A 22,696-nucleotide genomic window follows, 5' to 3' on the forward strand; every position below is an offset into this window, starting at 1 on the left:
GCATGCTTCTAGAAACCCAGAGGCCTTGATACACGAATGATTGGCAACGAAGGCGTGGTTTGCGAAAAAAAATCGTAAGAGATACAACAAAATCAAATGAGGGGTTAAATTGTTATACATCGAAAGAATAATAATCGATTAAGTATTTAAATTTTAAATGAAGGGAGAGAAAAAATTTATCTGATTAATATTTAAATTAAAATAATCTAAGTATGCAAAAATGGATACCTTACAATTACATAGATCTAGCCAATGGCATCCTATTATTGGGGGGGTCCATAAATAAGTAATATAGTGATGGTTGATAATGACGATAACTTTAAGAACCAATCAGCTTTGTCCATCTGGCATATCCAAAGATAATAAAGAAAATCAACGAACTCCCCCCTGTAATACCTGCAACAAAGATTTCGAATATCCCATCCATTTTATACAATGTACAAGGGATGTTCATACCAAACCACCCTGATACCAAAGTTCCAATACTCGGGGCAAATGAAAATATTGTCAATGTCAATTGAACCTGTGGATCGAAACGAACGGAACGATACTCGGAAATCAAGTCAATGGGGCGAAACAAGATGCAAAATTACTCACCGATAATATCTTGTTACGCATCCGATCCAACCGCACGAAATAAGCCTCGAGCAACATCTCCAAATCCTCGACGTTGTTGTCGTCGAAATAGTGGCTGATCAAACTTACACTCCTATTCGAGCCGAGCCGAGCCGAGGTAGACGGGGTGGATGGTTACAGCTGGTGTTTGGGAATTCGTCTCTCAACAGAGCCTCCAATTGCAGATTGTGAACCTGTTTTCTTGTCAAATACAAATGCGCCATATCTTCATTGTCATCCGGTAGGTGCTCAATGTCATCCCTCACCTGGCATTGTTATGTGCATCAATAAGTTACATCTTTGAAGAATCATATACTGCTTATTCATTCAACACATGAGCAAAACAACAGGCATAAAAGTTACCTATTGTACACGAGCAAGAAGATGAGTGAGGTTGCTTTTAACACTCCGCACATACTCGAGGTTCTTGGTGCTGACGTTTCGAGCCAATTCGTCCAACACCGGATAAGAATCCGTTTCGAGGTCCGCCACCTTTCAGTCCAGATGTGAGCAGACGACCTCTAACGCTATCTTGAGAACCTGAAACTCGAATGGAAGCTCGCACCACAAGCCCTCCATCGGTTCCGGAACGTGTGTCGGAACACGCATTCCACTTTCACTTGCATCTATTGTTGTCTTGAGAGCACTTTTTTTAGGAAATTGTTTTATTAGTTGATCCACAAATTGAAGAACTTCCTGTTGGAGAGGGTCCAGTATAAGAACTTCAGAAGCTGTGACTGTAGCCTTCACAAACTCTAAATTGACAACCATCGCTTTCTCCCTGGCTGGAAAAAGATACAAAAATAATCTCAGGAAATTTCTTAACTATTTCAAGATAATAAAAATGAAGACAAGAAAAAGCATACAGTTATTCACAATAGTTTGATGCTATTTATCAAGATCATGAAATATGTCAAGGTGCAAAATAGATTGGAAATTATGAAAATTTAGTCTCCGTTTCAAGACGATGATATCTTTAGAAGCAATCTTAATCTTGGGGTGTAAATGAATCGAGCTTGAAAGTTGTGTTTGTATTTGTTCAATTACTTTTACAAGTGTTTGTGTTCGGTTATATTTTCAATGATCAATACTAAAATCAACTGGAAACAAACATGTTAAGTTTTAAACATACCAATAATGGTAGAGGACTGAGAGAAGATAGGGCCAATAATCCTCAAATCTCTAGCAGGAAGAGAAGCTTTTTGAATAATCGTACTCTTATCGTATTCCACCAATTCCGAAGCCCCCTTCACGTCGAACCTCATCCATAGCCTTGCTCCGGTCGCCTTCTTCTTCGCCTTCGCCGCCAGCCCCACAACACCGCCATTAGAATTGGCCGAGCTCGGAGGCAGAGTTGAAGACGAAGCGACAGCTCCGATGGTTAGCAGCGCTGGCGATTGAGCGTCCTTCTTATGTTTCGAACGCCGTTTCCGACTGGAGGAACGGATGAATGAGGACGGATTTTTTCCCATTGGAACTTTCTCTACTACGCATTTTTTTCGGGGTTTCTGAGTTTGAATTGAATTAAGGGGTCATGGAAATCAATGAAAGCACGGAGCTTTATCCATTTTCCTTCCCGATTCCGCCTCTTCTTCCATTAACGAATCAATTTCGGCTTTTTTGGGGGGTCTCTTATTTTTCAGGCGGGAAGCAGGGGGGAACATTGTTACATCTTATAAACCAACAATAACGGTGCCCCTGCTTTGACCTTTGTTTTTTCCTTCAGTATTTATAAAAGAAGATTCAATTAAATAATATGATAAATAATAATACTTAATAAAACAGTTAATTGCATAAGTAATACAAAACTATTTTTTTAATATATATTTAAAATTTATATTAATTAAAAATGAATGTTAATTTATTTGGATATAAAATATTATTTAATACGTATATGGACTATAATTTATCTATAATTAATAATTTAGATCGTAACACAAAAAATATTTTTTTGATGAAATGAATGTTTAATTAATATCTATCAACAATCAATTGATCTAATGAGATAAAAATTAGATTGGTAAGACAATCTCATAATAGACCTTTATAATATTCGATTTAGATTAATCGACTAATAAATCAGATATTGATAATTATATAAAAAAAATTAAAATCAACTCGTTTGTCTCCAAAAAATCCATCCAAATTTTCCGTTGCCAATGAAGCTCAACATCATCAAAAAAGCTATATTACACGGCTCAAGTTTCTTGATGCCCAAGCCTCCATTACTTGTTGATTAACAAATATCATTCCATTTAACTAGGTGAAGAGCCGTGGACCGGGGTGAACCTGAAGCAATTGTTAGATCAGTTCCTGTGCAATGGGGTTTTCATGGTTCCTTGGTTCTTCACATCATGTTTGGACCATAGACCTATATCGTTCAATACCCGATACATAGTCGATTAGTCGAATCAGATACTACATAGTTTTATTATGAGAGTAACTTTCTCAACTCAATTTATTACATTCAGAGTCTCGATATTTAAACTTCAGAGATCTAACACCTCATCTCGCTTTGTTTCTTCAAGTGAACTAACTCAGAAAAAGAAAATCAATTTTCTAACCAAAGAACGCAGGATAAAAATTGATGATCAAATGAAAGAAGAATAGAAACAAAGCTAACATACATGGCAGCTACCGTGCTAAGCAGTAAAAACTAGGATTTATTGTTTGGTAATAAGCATGGAAAACAACTTACGTGTGCAATTTTATGAATCCAAAATTTATACTCAAATTCAAGTACATTAAAAGATGAAACAGTAAAACAGAAGATACCGGAGGTAAAAACTATGATGCTGAGAGAGGGATTGGTTTTACTGCATTTTGAATTCATCGAAAAGCCGTCTTTACTCTCTCCTTCAGACCTTCGTTTTCGCTCTCGACATCCCCGCTCTGTTTATCAAGATGAGCTACATTCCCATCAACAGTTATCAAAACCTTCCCGTTTTCTCCTAATTTGACATCCCCAAAGAGTGAAAACAGGAGAGCTTGAATAACCTTTTCTGCCTTCTTCCCGTTTTCTTCTTCCGTTTTTACGTCTTCGGACTCAACTACTATCTTAGGGATCTCCCGAGTAATGTTCAGAACCAATGACATAACAGAATCCGATACCACGTCGACATGACGACTTCGTTCAAACTCAAAAATAGTAGTCGAGTCAACGAGCAGACGGGCAGCAACAGGCACTTGACGAGTTCGACTAGGTAAAATTTTTAAAAAATAAAATTAAAAGAAAAATGAATTTATTATTTTACAAAATAAATAATTGCAAGAAATAATTGTTTACATGAAAATTACAAAGAGTTTATCTATGTCTTCTAAGTTCTTGACGATGACGATGAGTTGTCAAATAATAATGCCACTGGACTCGTTGAGTACATCAGGGTCGTAGACCGTGGTTGTCGTCGTCGTCTTACCGAGGAGGTGTACTTAACACACTCTGTGATCCACCTTCGAAATCCGGTGATTGACTTATGACATTTGACACCATCATCGTCGTAACTGCTTCAACTTGGCTTTGGTGACCATATAGGATATGATCCCACTCACCTGCAACCGCATGTTCAATGTATGATCCTTGAGTGTATTGTTGTGCATCCCATGAACCTCCAACCTAATTTGATCTAGTCTCGACTGAAGTATGAAATGGAGGATAGAAACTGAACTGGCCTGGGATGTATAATAGTACTCTTCAGCGCAAATGCTGAAGCGGAAGCAGAAGACGAAGATATTTTTTATTGGACTTCAACTTGGACTTGGCGCATGTGGCCTGATGATTTTACCATTCTCCCCTCTCTTTCGTCGTCGTCAAATATGGTTTCCCATTTGCTTCGTAATTTCGGAGATAGGGAGAATAGTCAAAATCGAGGTCCAACGGTGTGATGTCCTGACGCGGGGGGAGCGATTGGTCACGTTGATTCCATTGCTCGATGTAGAAAGTGTGCCTATCCGGCCAATTGTCGTTATATTTTCCACTCATATCGATTGTATAGAGTGTGTCCATGTCAACAACCATAAGCGTATGAATCGACTTGTAATACCCCGAATCCCGAGTTAGTAGTTTAAGTCAACCCGAGACCCATAAGTCAAGCCTATTAGACCTCCTAAGATAGTTTGGACCAATTTATGAGAGTTTTGGGCTTAAGGTTGGCCCAAAAATTAAAGGCAAGTAATGACTTTAGTTGAAGGTAAAAAGGTGAAGGACTAAAAGTGTAGTTTACCCATAGCATGTTTTAAAGGATAAAATCCCTTATGTCTAGAGGTTTCCACATGAAACAAAGCCCCCCAAAAATATATTCCCTTTCCTCTTTGTTTTCTCTCTTCTTCTTCCTTCCAAAGAGCAAGAAAAATGTGTTAGCCTTTGAGATTTCAAGCCAAATTAGAGTCAACCAAGGTAAGAGTCTTAACCTTCATCGCTCAAGCTTCAATTTAAGCCCCGAATCTTAGGTTTTGCGTAAGAATTTAGAAAATGGGTTTTTAGTAGTTGAAAGAAATCAAGTGTTTTAAGCTTGTTTTTTGGTAGATTTGAGTTATATGGGTTGTATTTAAGCTTAATCCAACCTCTATTTGAGTAGTAATCTATTTCTTTGCTTTGGTTTAGTTAAAGAGGTGGAAGAGATTTCAAGGCTAGAGATGAAAGAATAATGAATTCTAGTTGAATTGAGAGAAGTTTTAGCAACCAAGAAGGCCATGTAACACACTCACAACTCTTGTAACACCCCCAACCCGTATCCGACCAGGATCCGAGTCCGAGGTGTCACATTGACTTTTCAAAACTATGTTCTTTACAAATCCACTAAAATCTTAATTTCCCCATTTAAGAAAATAATTATTTTACAGTAATTAATACTATCAAATTGTTTTACAAACCATTCAGAGCATATTCAACTCAATCAATTAGTACATGCCAACTATATTTAAAATAACCAAATACATTTAATTCATCTATGTTCTGATCTGAAACTTTGTAAGAGAGATGCTGACCTGTCTTGCTTCTCTTATCGCTTCTATAACCTACGTGTGAAACAATCACACGCTAATTCTATGACTTAGTAAGACATTAAACTTATAAAGGAAACTCTAAATGCTTAAACATGTATGAACATATCACTTCATGATGTCACACAATCATTATATATAATATAATGTACACATATACACATCACACATTATTTCCATCATTAATCTTATTCTATTATCCATATTATTATTATTTATATCCTTTAATCATACCTTTTTATCAACATATGACTCATTCAAACCATACACACATCATCATATTAATCATATAATACAGTTCATATCACAAAAGCATATACTTCACAAGTACTATCTTCATTGTTATCTCTTTGTTTAGCCCATGTACACTTTTGAGAACTATATATATGTGAGTATATTGAGGTTGTGAACTATGCTATCACCACAGCTCGTATAATTATCCCGAACGACCTAACCAAAGGTCATAAAGAACCTCGGCAATTGTCCATAGGTCCCGAAGAACCTAGGTAAACTGTCCATATGATCCTTAGAACATAGGTATACTGTCCATATGTCTCAAAATACATAGGTAATTTTGTCCATATGTTCCGTAGAACATAGGTAAACCCTCGACTCTTGGCATGCCAACTATACCTCTAGCTCTCCTTTCACATAACGTGGGCATTCTCTTTCATATTATTTCCCATATTCAAATATCATTCTCTTCTATCACATACCAAATGTATGTGTAAACATCTATTTCATATCGTTAACATGCATCACATATACATGTAATCACGTAGATCATGTCTCATAGCTTATATCATATCACATATGTTCATGGGTATATCCCATAGCATATAAAATAACATATAAACTTATACATGTATTTATGTGTATACTTTCATCTAGTATATATATCAATGTCATATAACTTATCTCATAACTTATTTGATATTCTTATATATTCTCATTTTATAACTTATATTACCTATGCATATAACCTTATGACTTATTATCAAGTAACTCAATTAATGTTCCTATATGGTTCCATTGATCTTTATCCTACAATACATATAACACATTCATATCATTTCGCTTACCCTTGAATTATCTTATGTTTACAGATATCATATTCTTTCTTTAACTTGCAGTTTACATCACATCTTCCATCTTTATCATATAACTTCTTAGCTATTCTTATATTATCCTAGATCAACCATACTTTGTTTATCTCACTTTTCATATCATTCATTTATCACATATAACATAGTTTAATATATGTTTGTATTCTTTTTCACCTAATCACATCTACCTCTTCTCATATATCTCATACATAATCTCTATCATATATACATTCTTTCACTTATCTTATAGTTATGTATCATATTACATAATTTAACTTATATCATATTATCATGTGTACATATACCATGGACACTGAACATGTATCATAAAAACATGTATTCACACATATCATTAACACATGCAACAATCAATAACACACATGTAACATATCAAACATATGCTCGTATTAATGAATTCATGCATTTTACTATAGGAAATAGACTTGTCACAAGTCTTATTTCCATTAAATGTAATACACTATCTAATATGCACTCACCTTGGCCTCACTAAGTTTCAATCCCATTTTATAATTTCTTTCTTTTGATCGAATCTTAACTTGATAGTCATCCTGGAACTTGTTCGTGCTCGATATCTATATAATCATGCATTGATACATATCAGTATCCAATTGATATATTCTAATCTATCATTTCTTAGACCAAAAGAAAGGTATAATTCTATTTTCCCTTGAAGTGCATCGGTACATTCTACAGTGTATCGATGCATCCCTTAACATGTGCATCGATGCACTATCCATGCATCGATACACAAAATACATTCAATGTTTTAATCTTAAGGGGGTGCATCGATGCACTCCTCATGCATCGATGCACTAAGTGCATTCGATGTTCATTTATTTAAGAGTGCATCGATACACATTGAATATGCATCGATGCACACAACCCAGAAATTACATTTTGAACCCGAAAATTCTTACTTTGACCTCAAATTCTACTTATTAACCCCTCCTTATGCCTTAAAACTCATCTATACATATATAAACCTTCTTATAACACTATAACACTTCAATATCTTTCATAATTCACCATAATTCTTGAATCAAAGAATTTCATCAAATTTTCCATGTGTTCTAAATTCAATTCTATCACCTCTAACTTCTTAATTAACCTTTTGACAAGTCAAATTCATCCTTAGAACTTCAAAAACCTTTCTATAACAAAAGTTTATTTCTAAACTCTTAATAGAAATTCCTTTCTAATTCTCTCCTCTTAGTGTTTTAAGCTCATATAAGTTTTCCTTAAGCTTATATAACACTCAAGGAATAAAACTCAACTCAAATATTCAAGAATTACCCATCAAAATTAAAACTCACCTTTGAGACTTGAGCATGAACACACGAGAAGAAGAAAGAAAGAAGAAAAAGAAGAGTTCTAGACAACTCTCCAACCCACGTGTTATCTCCCTAAATAAGGGATATAAAATATCCTCCAAGCTAATTTACCATATTACCATTGTAATCCTTTCATAATTATCTTTTAATCCAACACTAAATATTCTTATTAAATCCTTAAACTTTTCAATTTTCCTAAATTGATCTCCAAATTTTAAAAATTCTCATTTTAGTCACTGGCCCGGATTTCGGGATGTTACAACTCTTTCATACCCTTAGTGGGTTAATAGAAATACAAGATAACTAGAAAGTTAAGTTTGAGCATGTTAAGTAGATTTTCATGGTGGATTTTATGTTTTAAAGTAAAAGCATTTTTTCAAGCCTTTTTTATGACCCTTAAGATTCAAATAAGACTTAATAAGAATTGGGAAACCTCAAGGTAGGAAAATTAGTGAGTTTGGGTGGCAAATTTGTGGCTAAATAAGGCATGTTTAAGGCTGAGTATCAATATTGTTTTTTACAGTATCGATACTTTCATGTTTCAGGCTAAAAATTCAAAGAGTTATAAGGGCAGTATCGATACCCCTTAAAGAAGTATCGATACTAAGGGCCTGGTATCGAGGCCAGGGTGCTCGGCATCGAGACCAGGATTCCAGAATGCCATTTTGGTATCGGTACTCTAGAGAGTATCGATACCCAGGGTCCCAGTATCAATACTTATATAGGAGAATCAATACTTCTCTTTTTCTTTCAAGACATTTCAGTAAGGGGTATCGATACCCTAGGTAGGGTATTGATACTGTAAGGCCATTATCGATACTAAGGTATGTTTGGGCCTTAGAGCAAAGAGAATTTTAGAGGTAGTATCGATACTATAAGGCTTGTATCAATACCAAGGCTTTGTGTTGAGAAGTAAAAAAGTGATGTTTTAGAGATAGGTGACGTTTTTCCCAAAAACTTTAATTACTCCCAAATAAGACTACAAGTGATAACAATAATAATGATTAATTCAAACGTAGAAATGAGAATAAAGTAGGATCAAATAAGAATAACCTTACTTGAATGCTAGGGAAACAACCAGGACACCCGAGTTCCTTTAAAAAAGCTAGAGTTGTCGAAAGTATATATACAGTCCGGATACCCTTAGGTAGTGCCTGAGGCACTTTAAATTGACTAACTAGGGCACGAGGTCCGACACCGCGAGGTGTGGGTTAGTCGAGGAGGTTGATCGATGTAGAGATTTTTGGTAACCAACCTCGGTAAACTATAGGAGTGTGTGAGCTCCAAGATGCAGAGATCCCTCAACCGCACCATGATGTTTACCCTAGAGTAGAGAGTGAGTATCACGAGGATGCTCGCTAATGTTTGAGATTGAATAGCTTGATGTATTTCAGTGATGCACTTTTAGTATGAGCTAGTTGTTAGTGTGGCACTAAGCTAGTTAGCTCAGCCTTCGAATTTTTCCATTGGCAGGTTAGTATATTATTCAGTTCGAGAGAATCAAAGTGATCGAGGTCCAGTTTCAGAGAAGAGTATGTCATCAAGTTTCTTAAAGTGCATGTATATTCATAAACCCAGTTGTACTGAGTTGTAAAGTCAGTTAAGAGTTGGTCTTTATATTTTTTAAATATATTTATTTATTTTGAGAGCTCTCAGATATAAATTTTAAAGTATATTTTATTTTATGGATGTTTTTATGTTATAAAAATGGTCGTTTTAAAGTACAAGAAATGAGTAAAGAGTTGGTCAGCCACTCCGGTGGTTTCGTGTGGCATCTTAAATCGACCGACTATATGTTATACTGGTATACGGTGTTACACGGCTAGTGCGACGCAAATTGTCGCATAACTCTATTAGCGGTATGCCACTCAATAATCGATTGGTGCAACAACGGCATCATGGCACAACATAAGTGGGACCCCTCAAGAAATCCCCCTGACAATATCTGGTTGATCTCCTGATCGACATAAGAAAGCCAAGCAAATTGTAAATATTAAATATCAAAGTTAGTATATATAAAGTTAAAAAAATTAAAAAAAATAAAAATATCGTATGTCATATCGCTAATCGACCGGTGATGTCGATCCTCATCCGTATATCTCGTATAGTGGCACCTGCCAACTTCGTCTCGGATATTTTATAACGCCATCTAAAATATTATAAACAAATAAAAAATAATTAAATTTATGAATCAAACAAAGTTTAAATAAACGAAGTTAAACAATTACCTTGCAACTAGTGGAAACTCGACTGGGGATGATGTAATTGGCGTAAAAAACGGGAAGCTATACCAAGCCCAAAACTGTAGCAGTATCAGACACTCTCCTACAACAGCTTTTCGACCCGACTGGATAGTTGCAGCCTTGCAAAGCACCTAGTACATAAATGCAGGAATCGTCGAGGCCCAACTGGTATTATGACATACAACGAAGTCTTCCAAGTATTGCAGATATTGTGTGTGCACCAAATTACTATATTTGTCCGATAATAATATCTCTCTGATCACTTGGAGAAGAAATGTTCAGGACGCAAAAACAACCTCTGCCTAGGTAGACTCATCCGTGACTTGGAATTCAGACTCCAACCATGTTATCATTACTCGATAGTACTCGATAGCCCCTCATGACGTCGAATGGTGGCCATTTTCCCAAAACTTGGTAAACCAACGTCGCGGGTTCATAAATGTTTTGTCTCACCGCGGGGGCTCCATTCACCGGAACACCGAGTTGGTAAGCAATGTCTTCCAAAGTAATCGTCGTTTCACCACTTGGGAAATAGAACGTGTGTGTCTCGATCCATCAATGTTCGATCAGAGCCTCGATCAACACCGGGTATAACTTGAAGCCACGTAAAAATATGGCTGAAAATATACCAGATTGATGCAGATATGTCATCATTCAATGATGCGGCTCTCTAGTTGTCATCCCCCACTTACGAATATTCCATTCATCATTCGACCCGCGTTAGATCAATAAAACATGGACGTTATCCAAGTGCAACATATATTCTTGGGTTGCCATTTTTCGAGATTTTGACAAAATGTATGATTATTTTTGCAATTTTTTCGGATATAGAGTTGGTGAAAAACCAAAACCCCAAACCTCTATTTATAACCTTACCCTCAACGACTATAAACGGCTAAAATTTAAAATGGTTGGTCGAACTCATCACCTCGCCAAGTGATCATTGCTGCATGTTAACCAACGACTAGATAAGGCCTACTATTTTTTGAATTTGAACAAACTCGTCACATCGACGTGACTAGTTCAACCTAATTTTTTCCCTTTTTTAAAATTTATAAATTTTATATTTTAAAAATTTTAAAAAAAAATACATTTTTAGATAGACTCATCACCTCAGCGTGATGAGTCATTATAATGTCATTAAAATAATGGCCTACATGGAGCCCACTACGCGGGGACCAATTAAAAATAATATTTACGAAAACTCGTCACCTCGAGATGACGAATTCCAAGTACACCGTAGTAAATGTCGTATTCTCCAAAAAAAATATGGGTAAATGAGTTATGCTTATACATCTTTGTTTTCTTCTCTCTTTTTTATATTTTTTTGCCTTTTCAATTATTCATGGCTTTAACTTAATTAATTAAAGTCCATTTGTATCACATATTTATTTTATTGTGTGTGGATAATTTGCATTTTATTACCTAACAAAGCAGAAAAACTGCTAAAAAAACACGAGAGCACCCTACAAAAACACGAGTACTCTAAATTATTCCCCAAACATTACAAAGAAAAGAATTTACATGAAGTCCCCTATTAACAAGTCTCCCAAAAAACTTAATTTGCACCAGCTTAACAGAATCAAAAACCTCCCCCACATCCCTAGCACCAAAACCAGCAAATACTCCTGCCAAGTAAGGTAAATAGTAGCACTCCAAGTAATTTTCAAAATGAACACCATTATTGTTTTTCCTTGAGTCTAGCTAAACCCCAATTCAACTCATCATCCCAATTAGAAATCTCATGTGTAGGGCTGTAAAAAGCTGGCCCGACCTGTAAAATTGACTGAAACCGACTCAAGTCAAAACTGTTTTTGACCTGTACTGTGGCGATCCGAAACCGACTCGAGTCGGAACTGGTGTTGACCTGAACCCGATTTGGACTTGGAAATTGTGGATCTGAACCCGACCTGCATCCGACCTGAACCCGAATTGAACCGAAAATATGTTACCCGAACCCGAACTGCATCTGACTGATATGAACCCGAACCCGAGATTGGCCTGGTAAATAACTGGTATTACCCGACCTGTTTTTAACCTGACATGTTTTTAACCTGACCTGTTTTTAACCTGACTTGTTTTTAACTTGACCTGTAAATGATCCGACTTGTTAATGATCTGATATGATATTTACATGACTTATATATTACCATGGACAAAATTATAAGATTTTAATAAAATTATGAGTTTTTTAGCTTATGATGTAATTTAAATATTAATATGATTATTTTTTAAATGTTATAATAAATTTTTATTATGATAATTATATTAATAAATATACCTATTATATAAAATTATTTAATAAAATTATTTAAATGTAAATTAGATAAAACATTATTAATAATGCAAAAAAAAATTAATATAGTTTGATTTATATAAATTATATAGTTTAATTTATATAAAGAAAAAATAATATTACTAATGAAAGTATTTATTATATAATATATATTAATGGTTTACATTATTAATATAAATAATTTTGGCAATAAAATGATAATTAATTTGATAATAAATGAATATTAGTATTAAACGTGGTTAATTCTCTAAAATATAAATATAAACTACATCGTTTAATTTTTGTACAAAAAATTATCTAACAATTATAACATAAATGAAAAATAATATAAAATATAAATTTAATTGATAATGATAATTTAAATAACATTTAATATAAAATTTGAATAAAATTTGAGTTAACTCAAGTTGAATACAATAAAATGAAGAAAAAATTAAAAAAAATTAAGCTCTCAAATCTTATAACATTTCCGACTTTACTAAAGCCTTACATAATCAAACATTCAACATTGTTTATGAAAATAAAATTAATATCAAGCAAAATCAGAATGTGTTACTTTGGACAAAAGCATCCTACAAAAAAACAAAAACACCAATTAAAATTTGTTTCAAATACCGTTAAACACAACCCCAATGCTCGAAGCCCCTCTTTTCACCGAGTTTAACCATGTTTTTTTTTCAATTCAAAGTCTACTGTCCCTCAAGTTTTGAGTGCAACAATTTCAAATTCTGATTCAAGTATTTCAAGGAAAATTATGTCCATATTAGTTTCCTCCTAGAAGAGGAAACAAAAAACATGTCAAAAAGTGATGTGAGGAAGATGATTGTTAATGTTTCCAATGATTGGGATGAAAAGCAAACAAATAGGGGAATAACCTGTGGGAGAAACTGAACTATACTGATAATCACAATCATCTTGGTTAAGTGAAATTTGTCGAAGAGCAGCATTTCCTCTATCGATAACTAACAAGTAACAAGGAACAGGTCGGTCGAACATATACCACATCAAAATCATTCGAGAACTTTGCATCCTCACTAGGCTCATCCCTATATCCTGCAACATTCGACTTTCCTCCAGCAATAGTTGTGACACCTGTAAATAATTCATAGCGTAAGATATTTGCCATTTGATCCAGCAAATATAACAGTTTTGTTAATTTTTTTACGATAGATGACCAAAATGAAACAAAAACAAGCTTCAAGTGGATCCAACTTGTCACAAAATGCAAATCCTATATTACATGCCCAGTCCCGGTCCCGACCCTAAACTTCCAGCACGAACAATGTAACATCACAAAATGCAATTGGATTCCTTTACTGTCACCTTTAAAGGTTTTTATGGTAACATTGGGTCGTGATTGAATGAACAACTGATTACACAGCAGTTGCATAACGGCCTATTGAAGACCATTTCACTGCTAATTCAAGAAAATATCAATGTGAAATTACAACGTGCAAATAGATTACCAAGAGGAAAACAAAAAGCTGCTCCAAGGACTGAACCTAGCACCACGTTCCTTGCACGCCATTGAAGAGACCCAGGCACTACAGATATCAACAAACAAAGAAAAAGGAAGAAGATAAATACAGATGAGAATCATATATTATCCTTGTTCTGTTTCCAAGGCTCCAATTCCAACTGTGAAAGAAGTTAATGATAGAGATAAACTATACTGGAACTCATAAGAAAATGATTGCATTTAGTAAGGTTTGAATCATTACTAATTAGACCAAAGGTTGCAGCAGTTGCAGAACCAGCACCAACAACATTGAATACATCATGGACACCCCGTTTCTCAGCCAACAAATTTTGTAAACCATAGAATCCAGCAGTGAACATTCCAAGTCGAACTCCACCTACAATTGAGCCACGAGTGACTCGGATAAACCTTTTTTCCATCGCATTCCGCATCAACCGATACTGCTCTCGTTTATCTGGAGTGCTGCCAAGCTTCAACATTACTTCTGCATCTTTGCTCTACCAAAGAATTCCCAAATTTCAATAAAAAAATCATTGTAGAATAAGAATAAAAACATAAGCAGTTTTGAAGAAAGAAAGGACACTCACATGATTGCAACTAAAGGAAACAACTGTCAGGATTGTAAACACACCCATAAGATACAAATTATATCACATTCAAACATTCTTTCAACTTCCTATGAAACAAATTGAAGATATTTCTATACCAAGAAATGAACAATCACATGAATGCAAAAAAAAAATTGCAGGACTGTAAAGATCTCCATTATATATAAATTATATTATGCATAGGTACACACACATACATGTATACAAATTATATCATACATAGGTACAAAAACATACATGTATACAAATTATATCAAATTCATACATTCTTGCAACTCCCTATGCATCAAATTGTAAGCCTTTTTTAATGCAAACAAAAAGCTTACAACTGAAGCAGCAGCTTCCTTACTACCTCCATATAACATGCCTGCAAACACAGATGTTAGCATATATCATTCGGAGCCATAATATTAACTAACTTCTCCAAAACAAGAAACAATCGAATATCAAACCAATTCATGCCAATAAGTCAAATAACCAAAGGGGCTTTCATTGTTTTTAAAACTGAAAGGTATCTGTTCATTGAATTGTATTGAAATTAACTTGATTGGATCAAAGTCTTAGTTATAAATCAAGAGTATATCATATATACAATCTGAAAAAAGAATACAAATTGGAAAAAAATGAATTGAAAGAAAATGAATTGGCAGCAGGATTTGGTTCGAATAGAGGGGCTGCCAGTACAGAACGACGACACTGCCGACAACGAAAACACACCAACAGCATCCCCTAGGGCCGGTAACAACACCAAGTCCTTAATCGCTTCCAAAACTTTCTTTAGAAGCGAGCCTTGAACAAGCCTAAGCTCGAGCATTTTGGAGGGTTTTTCTTTTGCTTCTCTTTTGAAGAGAGAATGGCTAGCTAGGGTTTTGAGTGATAAAGCGATGGAGTGGTGGGTATTGCGGGGTTTATAGAAATGGGAAATTAATAAGTTCGAATCGTGAGGTTGGACTGGCGGGATTTTATGTTGTTGGTTACCGCCAATGTACTTTCGTTCCTTTTTTGCTTTTATTCAATTTAGTCCAACATCAATGATTCAATTTAATCGTTATATTTAAATTATTTCAATTTCATCTTTATATAATTTTTATTAATTAACTATTTATAATTAATATTATAATAATTAATATTATAATTATAATTAATATAATTAATATTAATATTAAATTATATTAATATAATATAGTTTATAATTTATAATTAATATTAATATAAAATATAGTCTATAACATTAATATTAATATAAATTATATGTTATAAATTATATAGTATAGTTTATTAACATTAATATAAACTATATAGTACATTAATATAAACTATAGTTTATAAATTATATACCATTGGTTATAAAGTATAAACTATATAGTACACTAATATAAACTATTGAATATAAACTATAGGTTACATATATAATTTATATAACATATAAATAGATTGTATATATACATATACTATAGGTTATATATATACATAGTTTATATACACTATACATAGTTTATACATACATGATACATGTACTATAAGTTACATTTATAGTTTACATGTATACATATATCATAGGTTACATTATATATATTAACTATTGTTTAGGGTTTATGACTTATGATGTATAGATCAGGGTTTAAGATTTAAAATTTAGAGTTTAGGGTTTAGGGTTTTGGTTTAGGGTTTAAGGTTTTAGTTTAGGATTTTGGTTTAGGGTTTAGGGTTTTATATAATATATACTTTATTAATTTATATAGTTTATGCATATTGTTTCTATAAACTATATAAGTAATTTACTTTATATGATTTATATATATGCTACATAGTTTATACATATGTGTACTATAAGTTACATATATAGTTTACATGTATACATATACTATAAGTTACATATATTAACTATTGTTTATAGACTATAGGTTAACGTTACATATATAATTTATATAATCTATTGTTTATATAAATTATATATGAATTAGGGTTTATGTTTTAGGGTATAGGGTTTAGGATTTTTATAAACTATATAATTTATTACTTTATATAGTTTATGCATAGTGTTTCTTTAATATATATATATATTATATGTATTACTTATATTAGTTATACATACATATATATACTATATAAATATAAATTATAACAGATAAACTATATATTTTATATAATTTATACATATATAGTTTTTTATATATATACTATATTAATATAAATAATATTTTATAAACTATATACTTTTTATAGTTTATACATATATAGTTTATATACATAATTTATATATATAGCTTATAATAATTATATAGTTTATAATATAAATATAGTTTATATACATAGTTTATATATATAGTGCACATAAATATAATTTATATATATAGTTTATAATAATTATATAGTTTATAATATAAATATAGTTTATATATAATTTTATATTATATATATTATATTTTTTCAATTTTTTTGAATGAATGCAAGTTAGTATATTTTTCATTATTTCTTCACATTTTGCATTTATTTCGATTTAATCCTTTTATGTTTTTTAATTTATTTCAATTTTAAGTCTTTAACTTTTATATGTATTCAATTTAGTCCTTAAATTTATATTTGCATATTCCATTGTTAGTTGTTATTTATTTATATTTTTGTAAATTACCCATAATTTTTTAAATGTGTTTAATTTAGTCATTTTTTATATTAATTTAAACCTCACATTTTAAATTTATTTCGATTTAGTCCCTTACCTATGTGTGTTGTTTAATTTATATTTTAAGATTTTATTTGTAATTTTACATTTCTTCAATTTTGTCATTAAATTTATATTTGTTTACAAAATTGATCCATGAATATTTATTTTTCTCTTAATTTACTCGAAATCATATACAATTACAACTTTCAATTCAACAATCACGAAAGATGACAAAATAATTAATCCAAAAAATGAAAACGACCTGACCTGAACTCAATCCGTATCCGATAAACATCCGACCTGAATTTTATCTGTCAATGATGTGACCCGATCTGAACGAGATCCGACCGAAGTCAACCCGAACCTGAATTAACCTGACCTTTATCTGCTTCGGACCTGAATTGTTTTTACCTAAATTGACATCGATCCGAACTGAAAATGACCCGACCTGAACCCAATCTGGATCTGGTGTCAAATCAACCTGAAAATAACCCGAACTGATTTGACCTGACCTGAACCCGATCTGAATCTGATGTCAAATCAACTTGAATTGACCTATACCCAATTTTACCCGACCTACCAAGATTCGACTAAAACATGTCCGATTACCTGATTTTACATCCCTACTCCTGTATCAACCCATACAGTCTCAAAGCTGCCTCCCAAACACCCCTTGAAAAGACACATCCAAAAAAATAGGTGGTCCCTCAGCAGCACCACAAAGACAACAACCCCAGGATCCGTAGTCCCCATCCTCGCAACCTTATCTGTTAAATCCATAGAACATAAAAGAATACTTGAAAATATTTTTTTCATTATGAATAACTTTACAAATCTGCACACCTTTTATACAAGTTCAAGACCCTAACTAATATCTAACCTCCCTAACCACTGTAACTAACTATTGTTATTTACAACACTCCCCTCAAGTTGGTGGGTAAAAAATATTTTTAACTCCCAAATTAGACAAAAGGAAATTATGTTGTTGAACTCCTAGAGCCTTAGTCATTATGTCTGCAAGCTGATTTTGTAAACTAACATGAGCTGTCTGAATCAATCCTTCTTGTATTTTCTCTCTCACAAAGAGGCAATCAATTTCCACGTGCTTCATTCTTTCATGGAAAATCGAATTCACTGCAATCTGTAAGGCCACTTTGCTATCACAATACAACACAATCGATGTCGAAACATCTTCCCCAAGTTCCTTCAAAAACCCTTTTAGCCAAACAATTTCAGAAGCTGTTGCAGCCATGCTTATATACTCCGCTTCTGCAGAAGAGCGAGCAATTGTGTTCTGCTTCTTCAATTTCCAAGAAACTAAGGAATTGCCAATCTTTACGCAATAGCCTGCGATCGACATTCTTGTCATTAAGCAAGAACCCCAATCAGCATCACAGTAAGCTTGCATTTGTGTAGTACGAGTCGAGCGAAGCATTCCTTGACCATGAGCCTTTTTATGTGTCTGCAACCCCGAAGAGCAGCTTCTAAATGGGACCTCTTGGGATGCTGTAAAAATTGGCTCAAATGATGCACAGTATACATAATATCAGGCCTCGTATGGGTTAAATAAATTAACCTTCCAATTAACCTCTGAAACATCGCCTTTTCTGTTACCAAAACTTTATCCTGGCCTGTTTGCTGCACACGGTCTGTTCGCTGCTTACCTTCATCAAACTCGACTGATGTAAATTTTACATGTTGTTCCATAGGCGTAGCAGCTGGCTTAGCTCCCCCTAGGCCAATATCCTCTATTAAATCCATGGCATATTTCCTTTGGCCCATCAAAATCTTTTCTTGTGACCTGTAAATCTCAAAGCCGAGAAAGAACGTCAAGACCCCCAAGTCTTTGTTTTTGAAATGACAATGCAAGATACTTTTTCAGATCTTCAATCATTGCAGCATCATTCCCTGTTAATAGTAGATCTGTCAACATACACAAGTAACACAATTATCTTTGTTCCCTCCTTCGAGAAGAGTGAATAGTCACTCTTACTCTGCTGATACCCATCTGAAATCAAGGCATCCATGAGCCTTGCATTCCATTGTCTCGACGCTTGCTTTAAACCATAAAGCGATTTTTGTAGTCTACAAACCCGCTGCTCCCCATGACTGCAAAAACCTTCAGGCAGACTCATATAAACTTCTTCATCCGGATTGCCCTGAAGAAAGGCATTCGAGACATCCATCTGAAAAATGGTCCAATTAAGCACAGCAGCAACAGCTAGAACTGTGCGAATAGTAATGAACTTTGCAACAGGCGAGAAGGTGTCACCATAATCTACACCCTCATGTTGAGTGTATCTTTTAAGCAACGAGGTGGGCTTTATAAGGCTCAATTTCCCAGAAGCATTGAGTTTAACCTTGTACACTCACTTGCAGCCTATGGGGACCTTTCCTTTAAGCAATGGTACAATAGACCAAGTGTTGTTTTATTCCAAAGCATGAATTTCATCTTTCATGGCTTGAACCCATAAAAAGTCCTTAACAACTTGAGAATAAGGAGTGGGTTCAACAATGGCAGAAGACAAAGAAACAAAAGATTGTGTATGAGGAGGCAAATGAGAATAAGAAAATGAAGAAGAAATATGATGCTGGCCTGCATTAGAGGATTGGCAAGAAGGTGAGGTAACATAATCTTTCACCCAAGTAGGAGGCTTTAGACGACTTTCGAGGCTCGGCAACAGGAACAGAAACAGACTGGATAGGGGGTTCTGTTGAAGCTGATAAATTCGATTCAGAAGGTTGAGATGGGAAAATTAAATCATCAGAAAACAAAGGTGGAGAAGATATGGTAGTAGGATTTGGTGAAGTTTATTGTTGTGAAGAGGGAATCACTAAGAAATCAAAATCAGAGACAAATGGTTGAGAAGGAAAAAGATTAGGAATAGATTCTGTCATAGATCGAAAAGGAAAAATATGTTAAAAAAACAAACATCCCTATTTACAAAAAAAGTCTTGGTAACTAAACAAAACAAAATATAAGCCTTCTGAGTCAAAGAGTAACCCATAAAAACAGAAGGAATGACCCTTGGAGAAAACTTATCAACAGAATTAGTTTGGGTAGCGTAACATAAACAACAAAAAATTTTAAGGTGAGAAAGTGAAGGTTGCTTTTGCTTAAGAACCTTAAGAGGAGATTTCCAATCAAGAACGGATGAGGGCAGTCTATTTATGAGATAGCAGATTGTTAACACACAGTGACCCCATAATTTAACAGAAACTTGGGATTGAAAACGAAGAGCCCGTGCTACTTCCAACAAGTGTCGATGTTTTCATTCAGCAACTCTATTTTGCTACGGAGTGCGAACACAAGAGGTTTGATGCAAAATTCCTAAGGAAGTAAAGAGCTGAGAGCACCCAGTATAAAAAATTCTGACCCGTTATCACTACAAATAATCTTGACAGTAGCACTAAACTGAGTTTTAACAAAGGATAAGAAATTCTTAAGAGAAAGATAAGCATCGGATTTCAGCTTCAACACAAAAACCCAAGTAACCCTAGAGTGGTCATCAACAACAGTAAAGAAAAAACGCTGACCAAAATTTGTAGGTATATGGTAAGGCCCCCATAAATCAATGTGAATCAAATTAAAAGGTTGATCAGAACGGGTTTGACTCAAAGGAAAAGGCAATCGACATTGTTTGGCTAAAGGACAAACAAGATATGAATGCAACAAATCATGATCAATTTTAGCATTCGAATGCAAATGAAGTTTATTCAAAGTAGATATAGAGGCATGACCAAACCGAGAATGCCAGATATCAGCAGTTTTATTATCATAAGAAAAAGGACATACATTTCGATATATAACCAGACAAACGTAAAACCGAACTAGAAACAGAGAATTCAAAAACATACAAGTCACCAGACCTCCTACCAATCCCCATCATCGTGCCAGTTGAGAGATCCTGAGACACAAAAGTCAGGGTAAAAAACAATCGAAAAATTCAACTCAATAGTTAACTTGGAAACGAACAGCAAGTTGAGGGTAAAACAAGGAACATATAACACGTTATGAAGGACATGATCCGAATCAAGAAACACAGAACCAATATGAGAAACAGGAGAAAATTTACCATCAGGAAGATGAACGAGGCGAGAAGAAGAACAAAATGATTCAAGCTTTGAATACCACATACCTTATGGTCAGTGGCACTAGTATCCAAAATCCAGGTGATAGAGGAAGAAAATGAATGGTTAGAAGCTGTATTTGCACTTTGCAGTATTAACTGCAGCAACAGAGGATTCCTTCTGCAAGAGACTCATCAACTGAGCATATTGTTCAGTATCAGCTCCACAGACAGTAATTATCCACGCCGGTGAGCTGATGCGAAACAAGAAGACACCCCAGCGTGTCCGAGGGATGCAAGTACAACGGATGTGAGAAATCAATCGGATTCTCCATCAGAAAACGAAAAAGGGAAAACAGGAAACACAAACTCAAATCTCACAAGGGAGAACGCGAATAACAAAACAGAAGAGAAACAGTGTAATGGAGATGGGCCAAGAAAACAAAAAAGTCCCAAAACGAGATATGGATCGAGTATTACCTCTGATACCATGTTTAATCCATAGAAGAGCATAAAAGAACACTTGAAAACATTTTATTTCATTATGAATAACTTTACAAATCTGCACACCTTTTATACAAGTTCAAGACCCTAACTAACATCTAAGCTCCCTAACCATTATAACTAACTATTGTTATTTACAATAATATCCTTAGTAGATATCCAGAATAGTTAGCCAGACAATCACCGAGTGCTACGCACATGTTCAGGGGACCAAACCAACTTATGCCTAGAAACCCTCACACTCCTTTCCCTAAGCTCCTCCGAGATCATCCTAGTCTTAACAGCAGCCAAGTTTGTAACCCTAGCAAAGTAAATAGCAACCACACCCCTGATCTGAAACAGCTTCCTCAGACTCCAACTTATAGACCCCTTACATATCTAATTTACCCAGGTAAATCTCTTAATAATTTTTTTAGATATATAAAAATTTAATATTAACCGCGGTCAACTTTTGGGTTTCGTGGAAAACGAAACGGAAATGGTGGGGTTTCCCGATATCCGGTGGGATCATGATCGTCTTTACGGTCTTCTTTCATAACACCGCCCATTATCCATAGCTCTGCCAGTCCGCCTAGTGAGTGGTCGATATCGTTGATGTCGTGGTCGGCTGTCATTTTTATTTCCTTAATTTTTTCTCGTGACAACATTAAAATTGCTATCGATCGAAAGGTTTACTATACGGGCAGGTTTGATAACTGTGTTATATGTGCTATATGGAGTTCATTCAACATCTCAAGCAGAAGAGATGAAGTGGAAATC

The 22,696-nt window shown here is 34.2% G+C and overlaps 1 protein-coding gene and 1 pseudogene across 1 annotated transcript; both read right to left on the reverse strand.

The window, feature by feature from the left end:
* Nucleotides 1-302: 302 nt before the first annotated feature.
* On the reverse strand, nt 303-2,087 carry LOC120204936 (annotated as a pseudogene).
* Nucleotides 2,088-13,250: 11,163 nt separating this feature from the next.
* Nucleotides 13,251-15,132, reverse strand: LOC120204932. The gene is made up of 4 exons (XM_039204921.1): nt 15,025-15,132; nt 14,332-14,587; nt 14,077-14,154; nt 13,251-13,702 (listed from the first exon to the last, which is right to left on the reverse strand). The coding sequence occupies exons 1-4, from the start codon at nt 15,085-15,087 to the stop codon at nt 13,563-13,565; spliced, it is 537 nt and encodes a 178-aa protein (XP_039060852.1). The 5' UTR covers nt 15,088-15,132; the 3' UTR covers nt 13,251-13,562.
* Nucleotides 15,133-22,696: the final 7,564 nt, after the last annotated feature.

The sequence above is a fragment of the Hibiscus syriacus genome, unplaced genomic scaffold (genome assembly GCF_006381635.1).
Source record: "Hibiscus syriacus cultivar Baekdansim isolate YM2019G1 unplaced genomic scaffold, ASM638163v2 tig00011761_pilon, whole genome shotgun sequence".
Taxonomy (NCBI): Eukaryota; Viridiplantae; Streptophyta; class Magnoliopsida; order Malvales; family Malvaceae; genus Hibiscus; species Hibiscus syriacus.